General features: G+C 41.6%; 1 protein-coding gene across 1 annotated transcript; it reads right to left on the bottom strand.

Annotated features, from left to right (window-relative positions):
- Positions 1 to 816: 816 nt before the first annotated feature.
- AKIRIN1 (akirin 1) lies at positions 817 to 19,768 on the bottom strand. The gene is made up of 5 exons (XM_049878868.1): positions 19,421 to 19,768; positions 14,347 to 14,487; positions 11,588 to 11,722; positions 10,190 to 10,261; positions 817 to 9,273 (listed from the first exon to the last, which is right to left on the bottom strand). The coding sequence occupies exons 1-5, from the start codon at positions 19,641 to 19,643 to the stop codon at positions 9,263 to 9,265; spliced, it is 582 nt and encodes a 193-aa protein (XP_049734825.1). The 5' UTR covers positions 19,644 to 19,768; the 3' UTR covers positions 817 to 9,262.
- Positions 19,769 to 20,628: the final 860 nt, after the last annotated feature.

Raw genomic sequence — 20,628 nt, 5'->3', positions numbered from 1 at the left:
TTCCATTTATATTGGTCTCTTTTGGTTTCTTGCAGTAGTGTTTTTCAGTTTTCCTTGTATAATTCTTTAATATCCCTAGATTTATTCCTAGGTAAATTATGCTCTTTCAGGCTATTGTAAATGGTATCATTTTCTGGATTTCCTTTGCAGAGTTCTTGTTAGTGCAGAGGAACCCAACTGATCGTTATAGGTTGAACTTGTACCCTGCCACTTTGCTGAACCCTTCTATTAGTTCCAATAGCTTTCTTGTGAAATCTCTGGGATTTTTCTATGTATAGGGTCATGTCATCTGCAAATATAGTTTTACTTCGATTGTTTTTTTTTTTTTTTTAATGGAGCACTGTACTCATGGATATTATTTTGTGTACCAATTTGTTATTTAGCTAAAAGGTGATCTCTGGCTATGGTTTCAGTTCAAAAGTTTAAAGAGTACCTCAGGACTCTTAGGGAGTCCATCAGTCTCACTTAGTCCAGTAAGTATGGAATTTTTTTAAATTTTAGTTCTGTTCTGCATTTTTCTTCTGTTCTTCAGGGTCCATCTACTGTGGCCCTGATCAGAACAGTTGGTAGTGGTAGCTACCTTATTCTTCTGGTACTAGGCCTTTTTTGAGGCTTCACCAGCCCTGCAAATCTCAGTTATAGAAATTGTTAGCTGTTGATACTCTGGTCCCGTCCAGTGGACCATGCACCTCAACCTTGTGTCAGCACTGGGTGTGCAAGTATGTGGTAAATAATTTTCTCTATCAGAAAGGTTGGAAAACTACAACTCCCAGAACACCCACTCCAGAACTGAGCCTGAGCTGTTGCTATGGTGACTGTGGCACCTGCCTGGATTCTCTGCTTCTATGTCCTGAGTGACGTAACTTCTTTGAAATTAACAGCACGTTGCAGCCTCCTTCCCTTCCCTCTACCTTCACCACTTCTACCTTGCTTTTGCCTCCCTCTGGAGCTCTTTTGCTTTGTGGAAGTAGGTTTTTATAACAAAATCAAATGACTTGATGTGCAGGGAGGCAAGCCTGAGCGGCTGCCTTCTTCCTTTTCATATTCGAGAAACCGAGGCTCAGAGATCCAGTGGGTGGAGATCGTGGTGATCTGTTCTTCCCAAAAGAAACCTTGCTCCCATCTTCAAAATGTAGAAAATGAGAGCTCAAAGTTCCAATCAGCCCCCGCTTCCATCCCTCTGAAAACTTGCCTCAGCTGCTGTGTGGGCACAGGGGACGTCTGGATGGTCACAGGCCGAGCTAAGGCTGCCTAAAGTCCCCCTAGCTTTCACAGGACTTAAATTCTTGACCTCTAGGATTTCCTATTTACATACTTATTCAGTCACCAGCTTTAGCAGTACCTTTCTACAGTCAGGTCATCTATAATTTAGCACGCTGGGAAATGTGTATAGGCCTGTATTTGACATCACTGCCACACAGATTTGAATAAATACTTGGGTAGCCTGTGGACCTAGCACATGACCCAAGCCAGATAATTGAGCCGTAGGACAGAGATGACAAAGCAGATAACCAAAACAATCTGAAAGAGAAACCAATGGGTTGCCCTGGAATATAATGGAGACCAGAAATGACCACCTAAACTAAAAAAGAATGTGTTGTTTGGAGGTGGAGGAATTATTAAGTTGAATGGCTGAAACAATCACTGAAACTAGCTGAAGTGGGGAGACTGTGCCAGCTTCTGGCCAATTTCTGTGGCAGGGGTAACTTGACATTGGAAAACACTCCATTCCTAGAACTCTCTTCATTCTGCTAAGTGGAGCTGCCTCTTGACTTTAAGCTTCCCAAATGGTATGATTATAGGAAGGAAATGCACTGATAATGCCAAAGGGGCAATCTACTGCACCTGACACATATTTCTCATCATAAATTAATAATTAACACACAGGAATCTGGTTTTATAGATCACTGTAACTTTATTAGTGAGTCAGCATTCCTGAGCACAAATCAGGGTAATTAAGCTAGCTGGAGGGAACCTGTCAGCCTTTCCTAGGAAACACTCTCCTCTTTCTTTGTCCAGACACAGGGCATTTATCAAATCAAGTTTTATCACACTTATGTCCATCAGATTACGAGCTTCTCTAGGGTTAGGTCTGCATTAACCAAGAGGGACAGCCCGCAGATGACTTAAGAATGGTTTGATCTGGGAGCAAATTGGGAACAGTTTCAGGTAGACTGAGAAAGGAGGGTGTATAACTCAAATCGCTCATCACTGAGGAGCCAGGAACACAGAGGTAAGTAGATCAAGGTGCTAACATCCAAGAGCTCATCAGTATAGTGGAAGAGTAGACACATAAATGAAACATTATATAACTTTGTTGTTGTTGGCTACCAGCAAGTTGGCTCCAACACATGGGGACCCCATGTGTTAACAGAAGGAAACTGCCTGGTCCTGTGCCATCTTCATCATCAATCTTTGGTATTGATGTCCACTGTTGTGGCCATTATGTATTCTGAGTGCCTTCCAACCTACAGGTTCATCTTCCAGCACCATGTCAGACAATATTCTATTATGATCCATAGGGTTTTCATTGGCTAACTTTTAGAATATGATTGCCAGGCCTTTCTTCTTAGTTTGGAAGCTCTGCTGATACCTGTCCACTGATATAGCTTCCAGCATCATAGCAACATGCAAGCCACCACAGTATAAAAAACTGATATATGGCCTAGTTTCCATTATTCTACAGTTCTTTTTTACAGTTCATTTTTAAGTGCTGAAATGAAGCACTGTGTAAACCATACACCTTCTCAGAAAGGTCTTCCTTACAACCCAACTTAGGCACCTAGTTACTCTCCACCATCACCATTTTTCTTCACACACTTATAAATCTCTAACTTGTTTACCAGTCTGCCCGTCTTGCCTCACAGGAATGTAAACACCACAATAGGTGTTCAATAAACATTTATGAAGTGAATAAGTAACTCTGCCTTGAACAGGGGAGCAGCCACTCAAGCAGGCATTTGCCAAGTGAGAATGGAATTAATTCTAGGCAGAGGAACAATAAAATCATGAAAGACTGAGTCAGTGCTGAGAACAGAGTCAGAGAAAAATTTTTCAATACTCCATGTATGAATTAACCAGTACTCTGAAGAACAGGTGAAAACAGAAGGAAAAAAAAGGTGGGTTTAGGAGAATCTGTGCAAAAATAAAAACAAGCAAGCAATGTAATTGGGCTGGATTAGTAAGACAAGACGAAACAAAAGGGATCTTTGAAGGTGTGCCCATGGAAACAGGAGAGATGAGACCAAAAGAATTCTTCCAGGGCCACACTCTTCCTAGCCAGGCTGCCACAGCCATGCCCAATCACCCTTCCCAGTGTGTGTTGTTGTGTGCCACTGAGCTGACTCCAACTCACAGTGACCCATATGACAGCAGAAGTGCTCTATAGGGTTTCCCAGGCTCCAATTTTTACAGGAGCAGATTGCTAGGTCTTTTCTCCCACAGAGCAGCTGGGTGGGTTTGAATTGCCAACATTTTGTTAGCAGCCGTGTGCTTAACCACAGTGCCACCAGGGCTCCTACTCCTAAATTAGTTTTCCCAAAACTCCGGAATTCCACAGAATAAGGGCCAAACTCCTAGTAGTCAAAAACCTTCGTTATCTGGCCCCTATCTTCCGCCAAGCTCTCTTCCCAGATCTACTTGGGCTAAAGGAGAATGCACTTCCTGCATAACACCATGACTTCCCAGTTCCAGTCTTTGCTCACTCTAAGCCCTATTTATCCTTTAAAACACTGCTCCAACCCTACCTCCCAATGAAGCCTTCCCTGATGACTGTAGCTATTCAGCACCATCTCTTTTCCTCATTCCACTATTTGTACCATACACACAACACTTACCAGTTTTACCTTGCTGCCTTATATCCCTAGCTAGACTGAACCAGAGAGGTCGATTGAAATCGATTAAATACTTATTTATGTTAATTCCCTGTCAGTCACTGGAGATATGAGGCAGACTACGGGTAACTTACGGAACTTGTTAGGCTTTGAAAACCCAAATATCTGTCCTCCACAAATAAAGAATACAGAAGACACCAGTAATGCTTGCTCAATGAGAAATACTCAAAGTTGATATAAACATGTCTTTCCATATATATCTTCTATTAACATGAAGTTGGAACTCAATAAAATAATACTTAAAACAAAAAACACACACACATGAAGTTGGGTACCAAGCCAGGTTAACAGTCTTCACCAACCAACCAAAGCTCCTCTAAGACAAAGCACTAGGAACTTCCAGGTCTAGAAATGAAGGATCAACTAGAAAGCAACTGAAATATAAAAGGAGAAGCCAGAGCATTAAACCTAGCAATCAAAACTGCCTTTGCCAATCTGGGAACAAATCCCTGGATGCCTGAACTACACTTTAGAACTTCTGGAAACAGACCAAGGTGGACAAAAATCAAAACCCAAGGCCAACTAAAGGTGGAAACTCTGACAAGAGCCACCACAGACACCTTATGCTGGGACCCCAAAGGATTACACCTTCAGGATAAGGGTGAAACAAAAGTAAACCAGCCCTCACATGAACGTGCCACCTGGCTGTGTTGTCATCTAGAGGATCCAAGGAACCTCCAGCCTTCAACCTGAATTAAGATAGTAATTTAAGATTGGTCGCACAGACAACAGAAATCCTTTCTAGAGGTGACATCATCATCCTTGTCCTCAGTTTACTACTACAAATAATTTCTCAAATATACTATCTACACACAGATAACCAGGAACATAAGGAGAACAAGACACTGTAAGCAACAATGAGTAAGAGACCCATGAAAATACCAGGTAGTGACATAACTAGGCAAAGTGTCAGGTCCTCTGTACAATGAAGTGCTAATTATTTATTTGAAAGGGTAGCTGGAGATTTTTTTCCCTAGGTAAACCTATCCGTTTTCTTTTTAGAGGCACCCAGCCTTATCCAAAGCTCAATGTTTAACTATAGTTCCAGAAGACCATCACACTTCTAAAGCTGTTTCCAACAAAGAATCTCCATGGCTGCATGAAAGCCTCTGTTCCTTAAGAATGGTTATTTTATAAACTACCTTTGAACTCATGCTATCATTAGATAAACAAAATTCTCATGCTTGCTTTTATACCTGAAATTTTAAATTAAATATGGTTAATACGTCATTCTGAAACATTCTGCATCCCACTTTGGAGAGTGGCGCCTGGGGTCTTGAACGCTACCAAGTGGCCATCTAAGATGCATCAATTGGTCTCAACCGACTTTGGAGCAAAGGAGAATTAAGAATACCAAAGATACAAAGTAATTTATGAGCCCAAGAGACAGAAAGGGCCACATAAACCAGAGACTACATCAGCCTGAGACCAGAAAAACTAGATGGTGCCTGGCTATAATCAATGACTGCCCTGACACGGAACACAATAGAGAACGCTGAGGGAGCAGAACAGTGGGATGTAGACCTCAAATTCTCATAAAAAGACCAGACTTAACTGTCTGAGACTTGAAGGACCCCAGAGGTCATGGTCCCCAGGCCTTCTGTTATCCAAGACAGGAACCATTCCCAGGGCCAACTCTTCAGACAGGGATTAGACTGGACTATAGGATGGGAAATGATACTGTTGAGGAGTAAGCTTCTTGGGTCAAATAGACACATGAGACTATGTCGGCAGCTCCTGTCTGGAGGGGAGATGAGAAGGCAGGGGGGACAGAGGCTGGCTGAATGGGCACAGAAATGCAGGGTGGAGAGCAGTGTGCTATCTCATTAGGAGGAGAGCACCTGGGAGTGTATAGCAAGGTGTATACATATTTTTGTATGAGACTGACTTGATTTGTAAACTTTCCCTTAAAGCACAATAAAAATTTAAAAAATAAAGTTATTCCGAATCTTCCCCTCTGCCCCCCAAATAGTATGCTGCCTGTTCTCATTCTTCAGAAGCATCGCTCTAAAAAAGTTAACTTTTTCTCTAAGATATTCAGTGTAGCACTCAGTTTTCATTTATAAGTAGAGGATTTTTTCAAACAGACTAGTGATTCAACCTGAGGTGTAACTTCCCTGGGAATAACAAATGAGGGCAAGTGGTCCACCAATCCATGACAAGTGGCTTGTTGACTCTTTTCAAATGTACAGCACGTATATTAACGCTATAGTACAGAGGTCGGCAAACTTTTTCTGTACATGGCTTTCTCTGTGGTCTGTACTGTCTCTGTCACACCTACTCAACTCTGGTGTTACAGTGTGAAAACCACCACAGACAGTATTGCAAATGAAAAGGCATGACAGTGTTCCAATAATACTTTATTTATAAAAACAGGCCACAGTTTACAGACCCCTGCTATAGTGAATAACAAAATGCAGATTTACTGAAAAGGATTACTGAATTCATTTCCTGTTCATCTTTATTTCCTTAATCCAGCATTTAAAGGTACAAATTCTAATAAGAGAATAAGATTTTGAGGTTAACAAGGGGCTTCTCATACTGAATAAGGTTGAGAATCACTGCTGTAGACAGGAAGGTTTTTTGGTCTTCAGCTCTAATGAAAACCACTGTGAGGAAACCTATAACATTTTAAAATGTATATTCTATGCCCCAAATTGTGCTAAATACTTTCTTTACATGGATTATTTCATTTAATCTTCACATTCAAAAACAAAACCCAATAATGCACATCCATTAGCCCCTATTTTACACATAAGGGAACTGGCCCAGAAAGTTCAGCAACTTGGTGCAAAACTCACACAACGAATTAGACAGAGCAGAAACTCAACTCCAGGGCTCTGGAACACTCAGAGCTCATTCCTTTAACTATGACACTAGACAACCATCGTCCGAGGTAGAAAGGGAAAATTCACCGTGTATGGAAGACTGGCCCAAATCCTTGCATTCCCTGATGTTCTCCTTCCCCTTCGGGAGCTCTCACCAATTATCACTGCCTCAGGGTCTTTGATCTCTTTGCCCATCTGATCTAGGCATAGACTTACTCCTTTTAGTTCCCTTAAAGTTTAAGATTTTACTAAAAGAGGATAAGAAAGGCAAAATAGACAAAGACTTTTGAATTAGCTCACTAGATACTGCCATTCTGAGATCATCTAGGCCTTGATCTATTTCGAAGGGATAAAGATAGTTTCCTACCTGGGAGGGACCCTAAGATTAAGCCCTAGAAATCAAGGTCTAGGGAAAAATTCCTTCTTTTGCCGGCCTGAGGCCTATCATGCAGGTCCCCAATTTCTGTCCTAGGAAATTAAACAAATGTCTAGTCCCTTTAGAGAAGATTCCAACCCCTACCCATGAAGCCTACTTACCCTGTTGCCCTATATCATAATACAACAACCCAACAATTCTGGGTGCCATGACAGGGTGTCATTTTCCTTACAGAAACCTACTCTACTTCCCAGCCAGAAGCCATTTAGTAAGAATGGGGATGATACCTGCAATAGTGAGTGAGCATATCACGCTGATTCTATTACAAAGAGACCTCAGTGAGGCAGTGTTCCCCACTCCCAGTCCAGCCTGCAAAACTTTTGATGGTCCCCATAGCTGCCCTTCCCTTGTTTTGGTGTGATTATCCCTCTGCTTCCTCTTCTAGGGAACAAGTGACTTCCCCGGAAAAAGAAGAGGAGATAAAACTGTCCTTCAAGTATGGAATAAAATCACTCTTTAATTATTAAAAGATCACTGCTGGGCTTTAAAAAGGTCTGTAAATCTTCAATGTAATGATGAACTCAGGAAATGGTTATAGCAGCCTCACATAAATTACTTGAATTAATAAGCATTATCATTGTAGTAAAAAGGCCAGGTAAACAAATAGCTTAAGTATTTTATTTGTTTGCAACTAAGCTTGTTAACACTATATAATGAAAATGTACAAAGAATAATGTTGCAGTTTTTGGTTAGATTTAAGTCAAAGACATTCATTAATAAGGAATCTTCAAATGTGAATATTCCAGAAATTTCTCTAAACCATCTGATCAGAACAATCTGAATATTACCTTTGGAAGGTATTGGCATACATCTGAATTACGTAAACTCAAGAGTTTTTCAAAATAAGCTCTAATTAAAAAAACTACTCTATAGTCAAACCAAAACAATTTTAATAGAACTCTCCTTTCCAGAAACGATAATAAATGAAACAAGGCATTTTGTAAAATGTGGTCCTGAACAAGTCACAGTAAAAAATAAATGTATACATAACTTCCACCTCCTCAAAACAGAGGCTACTTTCTGTTCCTCAGCCTTGGACGCAAGGTGAAGAACAGCCTGTAAGCAACTTCGGGCAGGGGGTTGCCAAAACAAAGCTCAAGCAGTTGAACATGGACACCTCTGAAAAGAATTTGGGGGAACCTGACCAAAGGATCCAAATTCTATTTGTAATGACTGATACAAAGGTAAGTGGGTCCTCCCAAGTAGCAGTGTGCTGGGGCCTGGCCCGGTCCTGTGCTCACCTATGCTACGCTCCTGAGCAAACACTGATGCCCTTGCTCCCAGGGAGATCTTTTCCCCTTGGAGGTTCAGTGTACAGGGAGCTCTCTGATTGGGTGAATGAGGTGAGCGCAGACTCCATATGGGTATTTTAAGGCTTGGAGTCAAAGTATTTTCCTAACACGGCTAGGCAAAGTCCATGTGTCAAATGGCCCGTCTCCAGTTTGTTCTAATTCCTCACCACAAGTTTGCAGACCCAGGACTGCAGACTTTCACAATATCATTATAATCACATCTAATGTCCATCCTAACTTATGATTCATATTCTGTGCCTGGAAACAGTCCCTGTATTTAACAATACCTATACATAAAACAATCCACTGTTACAACTTATATGGTCACAAAACATTAATGATCTTCTATAGACCAAGCAAATGTTTTTAACCATAATTGTCGTGCATCAAATTCACAGCCCGAATCCCCAAGATCAAAAAATTTGTAAAATACAAATAATAACTTAAAATACACATACACACATATACACACATTCTCACACACACTTCTTACAGAACTGTGCTTGGGGAAACTCCATTTGTTGAGTGCCACTGAAGGCATATTTTGCTAAACTGCTGCTCCAGGTATTTTGTTTGGAAAATCTATCACAGTAGGGCACAGCTGTTTATTGGATGAGCAGAAAAGAAAGATATGCTTGTGGCAACCAGAAAGTTTGAAGGTCTTTCAAGTTGTATAAAAATGGACCTGCAGAAACATTTAAGTGTTCTCAGGATGCAAAGTTGGAGCTGAAATGTGATATCAAACCAGTTGCAAAAAGTGTACAGCAGCCATCTCTTGAGGTTAAACCTGGTACCCAGATATGCAAGAAAGCCTCAGGACACATCTGTAAAGAAAAAGGGGGAAAAAAGAGGGTGAGAATACTCAAAAATGGAATGTCATTCTTTTTATATTAACTAATTTTTATTATTTTTAATGGTTAGTTAACTGACTCATGGCATACAACGATAAATGTGATTAAACAGTGTGGAGGGTATGACACACTACCGTAAAGGTATTAAATCTCAAGAATTTATGAAACCTGACCCAGGTTCACAGTTCTGATATACTGCTGTTTACAATTTATGTTTTGAGTAACTGGTAGTTGCAAGATGTTTAGAATCAAGAAATCCTGACCATGTATCTGATAAACTACCTTAAGAAATCAAAACTAAAAAACTGTTGCTATCGAGTTGGTTCTGACTCATAGTGACCCTACAGGACAGAACAGAATTGACCCACAGGGTTTCCAAGGAGCAGCTAATAGATTCGAACTGCTGACCTTTTGGTTAGCAGCCAAACCCTTAACCACAAGGGCTCCGCTTAAGAAATCAACTTTTATAAATTAACTATTAGAACTATCTTTCCAGAGGGAAAAAACCAAACATTGCTGTCGAGTCGATTCCAACTCATAGCGATCCTATAGAAGCAGGTAATAAATAAAGCAAAGAGTCAGACTACCTAGGTTTTAATCCTAGCTGAACCACTGGTTACATAAGCTTGGGCAAATTTTCAATCTTATCCTTAACTTGAAAAATGGGGCTAATAACGGTTCTTCATCCCTCATGGTAACTATGAAGATCAAATAAACTTTGATGAAGATTTAAAGGGCTTAGCACAATGCCAGACACATATACACGCATCAGATATTAGCTATTCTTCTATTTCACAGAGGCCTTTTGCTCTTAGCAGAGAGGATACTCAGTGTGAAAATCTTGCTCTTAGAACTTAGAAAATTCAAAGAAAAACCTGGCAATACTTACAGCTTGTTGGCCTTGTCCCGTATCGTCGCATAATCTGATCGTGTGTGAATTTCACAAAAGATTCATATTGTTCTGTGAAGGGAAAGACAGTATATACTATCCACAGAAAGTCTCTCCCAATTTTTGAAGACCCAAGTATCAGGGTCACATCCAGCTTCCCAGTTTGAATTCTTTACCCTCTCAGACCCTCATTATAAAGGTTACTCAGAGATTTGTTCCTTCCTCTTAGATCCCAGAGTCAAATCCCTAGCTCCTAGGTTTGGTCACTGCTCATCTATAACATCCTCCTAATAACCTCTTCTCTATCTTAATTCCACTCCTTACAAATGGCCTCCGAGGCAGACTTGTATGCTCACTATTATAGGCTGACAAATACAAGCAAATCACCTATGGGATACGAAGTTCTGAAGCTCTTTTCTGAGCGTCTTTGTTATAAATTTCAACACAGACATTCAGTGAAAAACATGGGTGGAAGAGGAAGAATGGTCGGAAAGCTAAATGAAAATATTATACCATTAATTGTATAAAGTTCCACAAATACAACGTCTTCTAAGGGAAAACTCAGTAGAAAGGTACGAGGTAGCCTGATAGTAAGTGACCAGAGGAGTAACTTAGAGCCAGCAAGTCTGAACGATTTTGGGGTGGGAGAAGGAAGTGATAAATGAGAGCTTCTTCTTGTAGTATACATTAACAGTATATTAAAGGTCCAAAGAAGTTCCTTTGTAAATAAACCTGTTCAACCCAACAGTTTCAAATTTTAAGGAGACGTATTAACATTCTGAGGAACCCTGTTGTAGCGGTCACCAGATTAGGAAACAATACTGTTACAGGATGAAGTGGTTGCCTAAAGTCTCTCTGATCACAACATGGCCCTCTTTCACTAAACAGATATTATTTTACATTCCTGATTCAGATCCCTTGCTTTACTTGTTGCCATCACCAATCATGCCCTTTGTTCTAGCCTAAGCTGGGCTTTCCTCTATTGTACCTCCAGATTCACAGAATGCCTGACCTCCCACATCCACAAACTGACTCCCATCAAGAAGTCTGAATATATTGACTCCACTCCTCCCGGCCACCTGTTGCGAGGTTAGCACCATCCCAGCCACCTGTGTGCCCAACAGCTGACCCAAATGACCCACTGAATGCCTTTATCATGTGGAGAATTCTTGCAAGAAAAGCTTGGTTTATCTTGTCCCAGAAATGCAAATGAAAATTCCTTCCATAAAATGTGTAAGTGAAATGTTTACAATCACCAAAAATAGCACCTTTAATACTCACAATTTATTAAGCCCTCTTGCATGAAGGCCCACTCTTTTCCTAAATTATCGTTTACTTAACTGGGATTAATCCTCACTGAATGCTATTAACGATGGCATAGCCACTGCCTTGTCCTACCTGCTAGTTTGGTATTGAGGATTTGCTCATACTCCTCCCGAATTTTATCTTCATAGTCTTTTAAGAGACGCTCACATATAATTCCAACTTGTCGGAGGGTAAAGGTGGGCTGGTCTTTCTTCATCCATGAAGAACCTAGCCAAAAGATTAGTTTACATAATACATTCTAGTTCAATGGTTCAAAATTAACAACTTTATAAAAACATTCCTCAGAATATAAAAACTGTTTAGAAAAATGAAATTTTTCACTACTTCACATGGAATACTTTCACAAAATTCTGTTTCCACCATTTATTTAACAAAGCCAAGTCAAAAGTAAATAGAAAGATGGGAAGAACAAGGTATATCCAGGTACGCTACTAGCTGACCTGCATTACAGAAAAATAGTTCTATATCATAATAGCTTTGGGCCCATACTCAGTGCTCATTTGGTAAAGAATAAGACTAAAAAGTTTAAAGCAGATATAAAGCATTCTGGATTAGAAAAAGTATATTCACAGCCTATGTGAGCTACCCAGGCCTTTGGAGATCATCTAGAACTGTATTTAATCAAGAAAGTGCATCATAATTATCGGGGGGGGGGGGGGGGGGAGGAAGATACACATTCTGATTTAATTCTGAGGTAGGGCTTGGGAATCTTTTATGCTCCACAAGTGATTCTGATAAGAAGTGGGGAGTCTAAAGATCAAGAGACTAATGACTTGTATAATAAAAAAACTATCAGCAAAGTCATTAACTCTTAAGGTAATCAAATTAAGTTAAACTTCAGGCACATTCACAAGAAAATTTCTTTTTGAAGTATGGAATAAAGATTTTAGGCACCACACATCTCATCCTTGATCCCTTCTGATGCTAGGTTGGGAAAGTGATATATTCATAAAATAGTAAGTTAGAAACCAAACTATCCATTGGATGCTAGAAAACAGGGAAATCTAATATTAAAATCAGAACTTAAAGGTGGACGCTGTAGATTGCCTTGTGTAAACACCTATTCCAACTTCCTTCTAGTGTCCCATTCCCAGGAGTCTGAAAACATTCAAAACTTGTTTTTTGGATTCCTTTGTAGATGTGACTGGATTCTGCCAATCAGATTCACTCACGAAAGACCTGATTCGAAACTGAGACGGTGGGAGAACAGAAGGCACCAGGCATCTATATTCTCGTGGTAAGGCTAGAGGAGTGGCAGCTTGGTTCTGGAGAAGACAACTGGAGCAACAGATTGCACAGGTGGCTTCCTGATTACGATAAAAGCAGCAGCTCTGCTGGTAGCCCAGTTCTGAGGTAAATCTGTTTCTTTGGCCCTCTTAGTCTGTAAGCCATTAACAGCCTCAACTAAATCTTTTCCTACTTAAACAAGAGTAAAATTTTTTCTCTACAAATGAAATCTGACCAAAACATCTAGTTAGTCCTTATTTGTAACTGTTTCTCTACCCATAACATACTCGATTACTTCCAAAATTATTAAAATTTCAAGAGATTAAGGGGAGATTTGCTAGCTCTAAGTAGTAGAAGACCTATCAATCATTTATGTGCAAGAGTAATTAGAGAGTTGTTCAAGAGCCAGGACCTTCAGATTATAAGGAGACAATTTTGAATGATGGTAAACCACTTTTAGCCCTTAGAACTGTTAAAAAGTAGAATACCTCGTGCGGAAACAAAAACTGGAAATGAAATGTTTGACCACTGGCCTGCTATTTGACAACAGTATGGCAGACAAGACTGGTGGCTGAGCTACATGACCATGAAGACTCTCCAATCCTGAGATTCTATTTTTGAGCCCATCTTCTCTGACCAATTGCCAATGAAGTTATAAGTCAATGCTGTCCAACAAAACTGTCTGCAATGATGGAAACGTTCTATATCTGCACTGTCCAATATGATAGGCACACGTCGCCACTGAACACTTGAAATGCAGCTACTGTGACTGAGGAACTGAATTTTAAATTTTATTTAAGTAACTTAAAATTAAACAGCCACATGTGGCTAGTGGCTGCAGTACTAAAACAATGTAGTTATAGAGGGTACTTCTGCACTGGGTGGATGAAGTCCAACCAAAGCAATAAGGTCTTTTCCAATTTTAAGACTCTATGGTTTTAAAAGTATTTATAACTAGTAACATAATGCATGTTATTGTTATTGTTAGGTGCTGTTGAGTTGGTTTTGACTCATAGTGACCCCTGTACAACAAAACAAAACACTGCCCGGTTGTGCGCCATCCTCACAATCATTGCTATGCTTGAACCCACTGCTGCGGCAACTGTGTCAGTCCATCTCATTGAGGGTCTTCCTCTTTTTCACTGACCCTCTACTTTACCAAACATGATGTCCTTTTCCAGGGGCTGATGCCCACTGATAACAGGTCCAAAGTATGTGAGACAAAATCTCGCCATTCTTGCTTCTAAGGAGCATTCTGGCTGTACTTCTTCCAAGGCAGATCTGTTTGTTCTTCTGGCAGTCCATGGTATATTCAATATTCTTCACCAGCAGCATAATTCCAATGCATCAATTCTTCTACAGCCTTCTTTATTCGTTATCCAGCTTTTGCACGCATGAGGCCATTCAAAGTACCATGGCTTGGGTCAGGCGCACTTTAGTCCTCAAGGTGACATCTCTGCTTTTTAACACTTTAAACAGGTCTTTTGCAGCATATCCTTTACCAAGTTATTACTTCAGACGAGGTCAATTCTGGATTAGGAGATCGTTACTAAGTACCATTTACGAACTCTTAAAAAGGATTCTGCACACCAAAGCATGCTTACCTGGAGAACTAGGTGCTGTGAGTGCCGAGGAGTGAGGCTGACTTTCTGAAGTACAAGCTTCACTCTGATTAAGAACAACTTCTAGATGTCTCCACCTCTGATAACGACTATATTCTTGTTTTATGTTCTGGAAAATTTGCTCTAATAAAAAAGAAACAAACTTGAGCGTTCATTTTATTGTCATTTCTTCAAACTTTCTTCAGAAGTGGGAGGAGACAAGGAAGGTCTTTTGACTAGATTTCAGATTCTCAATCTAACATGCAGGTCTCAATCTTCCTCCTCCTACCAGTTATAAATTAAAAAGAAACTGTTAATTCTGTATAAAACACTCTTCTACCACATAAACCAGAGACTACATCAGCCTGAGACTGAAGAACTAGATGGTGTCTGGCTACCACCGATCACTGCCCTGACGGGGAACACAACAGAGAATCCCTGATGGAGCAGAACAGTGGGATGCAGATCTCAAAGTTTCATAAAAAGACTAGGCTTAATGGTCTGACTGAGACTAGAGGAACCCTGGAGGTTACAGTCCCCAGACCCTTTGTTAGCCCAGGACTGGAACCATTCCCAAAGCCAACTCTTCAGACAGGGATTGGACTGGACTATAAGATAGAAAATGATACTGGTGAGGAGTGAGCTTCTTGGCTGAAGTAGACACATGAGACTATGTGGGCAGCTCCTGTCTGGAGGCAAGATGATAAGGCAGGGGGGCACAGACGCTGGGTGAATGGACATGGGGAATACAGGATGGACAGGAGGAGTGTGCTGTCTCAGAGGGAGAGCAGCTAGGGGTACATAGCATGGTGTGTATAACTTTTTGTATGAGAGACTGACCTGATTTGTAAACTTTCACTTAAAGCACAAAAAGAAAAAAAACAAAAAAACACTCCTCTATAGTCTCAAAGACAGTGTGCTCTCTTATTGCCTCTATTTCAACAATGCAGAGAATAGACTATTTTGGCATAGGCTATACTTCCATTTGTTTCCCTGTGGCAATGAAGACTAGATCTGCCATTTGCTGGATGATTAATCAGTACAACTTTCAGCAAAATAAACTGCCCTTTACCTAACAGGGAGCTACTTTTGATTTCCTTTAAGTTTTACGACTTCATAAATCAGGGTATTAAGGGGCCAGTTTCTTACCCCCCGCCAGCAGGGATGGATTACCCAATAAGCAAGGCACGCATGGGTTTACCCGTGTTTACTTACTAATCTGTAGTGCACAATTTCACATGGGTTTTACCACATGTAGCTTGCTTAATGTAAGCCTGTGCTTACCCTGCTTACTGGTTTATCTGCCCCTGCAGAGACCTTCTGATAATAAAGCTCTTGTCCCCTCTGGGACTCTTGTGATTTGGGGGGAAAAGGACAGCAAGGACCATTATGTATACTGCCTGGACCTTGACCAGGGGAAGAGCTGTGATATACTACTTGGAATTGATGGTCAGGGCTTAGAAAAGAATCTTCTGATCCTATAACAGGCAGTATTTGGTAGGATTCAGATTACTTTTCTGCGAGAAGGTACGAACAAAACGAATTTGCTAACACTGTTTAAAGGGAGTCAAGGACACACAAATCACTAACCACACCCTGAGTATACTCCTAGATACAACACAGAATCTGAAAGGATGAGGTTTTCAAATTTTCCATGTTTGTGTTATAATACATATTCACTTCGCAGATAATAAAGGCTCCTTATAAAAAATAAAAACCAGAAAATTATATCACCCCTCCCCAAAATCACCTTATTCTAGTGTACTCTTTGTTACAGCCCTATTTTTCTAATGGGGGAGGTATTAATAATGCCACTTTGCTACTTACTAGTTGTTTGACTGTGACCTTTAGAAGTCATTCAGGATCTTTGGCCTAGCTCTTCAATATAAATATTGCATGTCTACCTAATAAAGTTGTGAGGATCAAAATCAAAGCACTTAACATTGCCTTAAGAAGGGAGGTACAGCTGAGGAACTCCCATGAACTCAAAGTAGCTCCAAATATACCTAAACTTGGTAACTATCAGCCTACTGGAACAACGGAGGATTAGAAAACTTTTCTTTAAGAGTGCTATGAAGTCCGTATTTTAGATCCCTGAATTTATGAAGTCTTCACTTCACCTTTAAAATGTATTATTCCCCAAGCAAATACTCGCCAGATTCAATACAAAGATGTAAGGAACTGCAAAGACTGAAAACAAGAAAGGACAGGTATGAGTACAATACTCACGAGAACAGAAGGTCTTTGATAAACCTCTAACTGCCTCCTGTGTGGCCAAGTGAACAGATGGAAAGATACAACTTCAGGGCTGGTAGAAGGACTAGTAAGTGCAAGAATCTAAACATGGCATTCACAAGAGAAAAACAAGGAAGTAGACCTGACTTTCTTCTCAAGAAGGGTACATAAAACAAAATAGCATTTTTTAACAAAGAAAAATGCAAATTTCTTCTTAATTTAACAATGGGTAATAATAATTTTAACCCTTGCTGGTTACTATTATTTGAGGTTGTGCTTCCAGGTTATGTGTGGCTAAACTCATCCTTCAAAGCTATGCAACGGCCCCTAGCTGCTACAGACCAAAGCTGAAACTCTTGAATTCAGTGCCTTCCAAGACATGACTCTGAATTATTTTTCCAGTTTCATCTCCCACTATCACGCAGTTTCATCTCCCACTATCACCCAGTTTCCTTAAACTATTCCTTCCTTAATTTTGGGGTTTTCTAACCTTTGTTCAAGCAATTTTCGTTTGCCTGAAATGGGGCTGTGCCTCTCCCTCCACATTATTCAAGACCCAGCTACCTCAATCCAGAAGTTATTCCCCAACCTCCAAATCATGATCAATTGCTTTGCATTTAGACTCACTTCACACTTAAACACCTCCCTGAGGTCAGCAACACCCTTCCGTGCCTAGTATCCACCTAGCACTCAACAAAAATTTCAGTGATAAAAAGCTTCATTTTATAGGCCTTTCCCACCAGAAGTGTTACATGACACATCATTTTTTGATTTTTTTAATTTTTATTTTTAAGTGAAGTAAAAACATACCTTCTCCATCAATTGTAAAGAACCCTAGGATGTTATTAGATGAAGTCACTGATTTTTAAATTCACTTTCCTTTAATTAGCTTTATTCTTCTTAATTATATAGCAACAATGCCCCCCTCTGCTCTCCTTGATTCTTCTTTTTTAATACAAAGATCTTTGGCACCTTTCACTTAAGCCAAAGCATCAAACAATAAATCATTAATATTTTATACTTCTTTCCTGGAATAACTATATTCCAATAAGCATTAAGGAATTATACCGATCAATCTTTACAAATAAACATTTTATTTTAAATAAAATATTTTAACACAAAATGAGCAAGAGGCTAGCTTGCATGAATGTATGTAAAAATTAAATTTTAAGATTAAAAAAAAAATAGTGACTTGATTTATAGCAGTGTGCCATATTCAGGCTTCCAAATCCATTAAATAATAATTTTTTAAGCACTTGTTTTAATGTGAACTACAACAGAATGGATCTAGAGGATAGTACTGGAAGAGATGATAGTTACATAAAACCCATCACTTTGTATTTTTCAAAATGCTTTTTGCAGATATCTCAATTAGTCCTCAACAATAGAAAGGTTGGGCAACTATTAACCACATTTTGCAGAAAAGAGATCCAAAAAGATTATGTGACTATCCTTGGGTATTTGTAGGAGCACTAGAAAAATAAACCATAATTCCAAGTGGATACCTATGCCCTCTACTTTTGAAGGGCTCTTTACAAAGAACTTTCGCAGATGTTACTGCATTCTGTACATTACGCACATAAGGCCATACAACATTAAGTCATCAGGGAATTTTAAAGCAGAATGGAGACAGGGTTAGTCAGGTAATGGGTGGGGACTTGAAAAAGTGACTATTTGGATCAGCAAAGAGAAGGGTAAAAACATCACCATGGGAGGCAAGGATATAAACATAAGGTGGGTCTGGGGGAAAGAGCAGAGAAATAATTGAGAAAACAGCTAAGACTGACTAGGTAAGATAGGGTTATAGCTGATAAACCCTTTGAATGCCATGATAAAGAAGAGGTGAACTTGAGTAAGGATAGACCAGTTTAGCTGGCAACTGCCCGGCAACTTGTGTGAGAGGATCAGGGCCTGAAATCAGCACCGTGGATACAAACAGGAAAAGGGAAATACAGCCTGAAGACATTGGTATTTAAAGGGGTAAGGAAAGAATAATTTTTAAGACGATGCTTGACAAATAGGGGAGGGGGGGACCCACAAAGAAATGTCTTCCCAAAGCCCTTTACAATGACTATCAACGCTGAGGCACTTTCCTCTGTCCTCTGCTCTAAGGTTAGGTTCCTTTGCTTTATTGTCACATCAGCTCTTCCCCTTCCTTGGTCAATGTGGAATCCCTTGAGAGAGTCCCTCTGTTATTGATACACTCCTGCTCTCACAGCCTCCGTATATTGAAGGATTCCCAACTCACAGGAAACCACCTACAGATTTCAAGCCAGATAAGGCACAAGACAATAGCCATACATTAAACAAAACAAAACAAAAAAACCATGACTGGTCTCTTCGAAATGAAATGGTCAGGTGGAGATCGGAACCAGTGACTCCTGCGGCGGTCTCTGGAAATCAGCTCACCCCACAGACTACAGTACAGAGCGGAACTGCATACACTTAAACGCCCCTTCCCACTAATCCGCCCCACCCCCCTCCAAGGCCTGGTTCGTGACTAGAATCCAATTTTCCATGGCCCACTGGGTCTACAGGGCGGCTCAGTGCAGGCCCGGGCAGCGGAGGCAGGGGGTGCTTCGCGGACGGGGAGCCCTGGGCGGCCAGGGATATTCCCATCTTCCCCTTGGGGCCCAGCCCTCCAGGCTCTCCAGCTCCAGGAAAACCGAAAACCGACACTGTGGCCCCACTACTCCTCCCGGATGTCTCCTACCCCCGGAAGCGGCACCCCAGTTCCCTTTTCTCGAGGCGAAGAAGGGTACTTGGGTTAACTGGCCTAGCGTCCATGCCCCCCCCCCAAAGCCTGGGCCTGGCTTCCTGCCAAACCCGCAGCGTAGGTTACCCGGCGTTGGAAGGCGCCGCTCGCTGCCGGGCGGGGCGGACTGCTGCACAGTCGGCGCTGGGGTCTGCGTCTGAAGCAGCGGCGGTGGCGGCTCGGCGTCCGGGGGCCTGAGGCCCGGAGTGGAGCCGGGCAGAGGGGCGCAGCGCCGCCGCTTCGGGGAGCCGGGGCTCAGCAGCGCCGCCTCGAACTCCATGGGCCGCTTCAACGTCGCCCCGCACGCCATGCCGCTTAGGGGTCAAGAACCAGGAGCGGACTCGGCGGTAACTGCAGCCCGACCTGCGCCGCCTCAGCGGGGCTCGCAAGCCAAGCCGGCTCCAATGGCGCCTCCAGCACCCGGCAGCGGCGCTGGCCCCGCCTCCTGTGACATCACGGGCCCGCGCCACCGCCCGGTACGGGGGGGAGAAGCCGGAAGAGGGCCGCTCTGGGAAGTCCACCGGCAACTCTCCGGCCCGCCGTACCACCTGCTGAGGAAATGGAACGGTCTGGGCGGAGAGCGTGGTCACCAAGCAACATTGGGAAGGCCCCCACCCCCGCCTCTGCCCCTCCCAGGATCTCTTCCCCCCGTCCTGAGCCGTCGCGCCTGGGTGGCCCTTCGGTTTTCGCACCTGCGCGGCATGGGCGTGGGGGAGGGGTGTCTGGGGGACCTTGGTGACAAGCCGTGAGGGGTCGGGAGCCTTCCCGGTCCCTAAACCTCCCTTGAGGCCGTTCTTGGCCCCGCAGTGAAAAAGAGGTTGATTCTAAAAGGTCATACAGGGAAGTCTTCACTTAATATAACCGGAGATCCGAGGATGGGCTTTAGGAAGTCTGTGAACCCCATAAAATCATGTACAAAATTTTGCGTGTTTGTGGGTGTATTTTGGGGGATAGATGGCCCACGCGTTTATTAGCTTCTGAAAGGGGTCTGTTATCCCAAAAAGTTCAAACAAACAAAAAAACCCTACATTGGCTTAAATCATTAAAAAATGCTGCCTGAGTCTTAAGAACTTCAGCTGATAGCTGCTCAGGTTTTACCTCAGGTCTATCCGAATTCTTTCCAGCAGTGCTGGCTCTAAAATGCTTTTGATGTTCCGAAAACATGAATAAATAACAGGAGGGTTTTACTTTTAGAAATTGTACTGTGTTTGACTAGGGAGCAGGTCCAACAATGGACAATCAAAGGGGTCTGTGATCTTAAGAAACTAAACTTCTGTAACTATTCATATGTATTA

This window comes from Elephas maximus, chromosome 3 (assembly GCF_024166365.1).
Source record: "Elephas maximus indicus isolate mEleMax1 chromosome 3, mEleMax1 primary haplotype, whole genome shotgun sequence".
In the NCBI taxonomy this organism is placed as follows: Eukaryota; Metazoa; Chordata; class Mammalia; order Proboscidea; family Elephantidae; genus Elephas; species Elephas maximus.
This window is presented reverse-complemented; position numbering and strand designations above follow the sequence as displayed.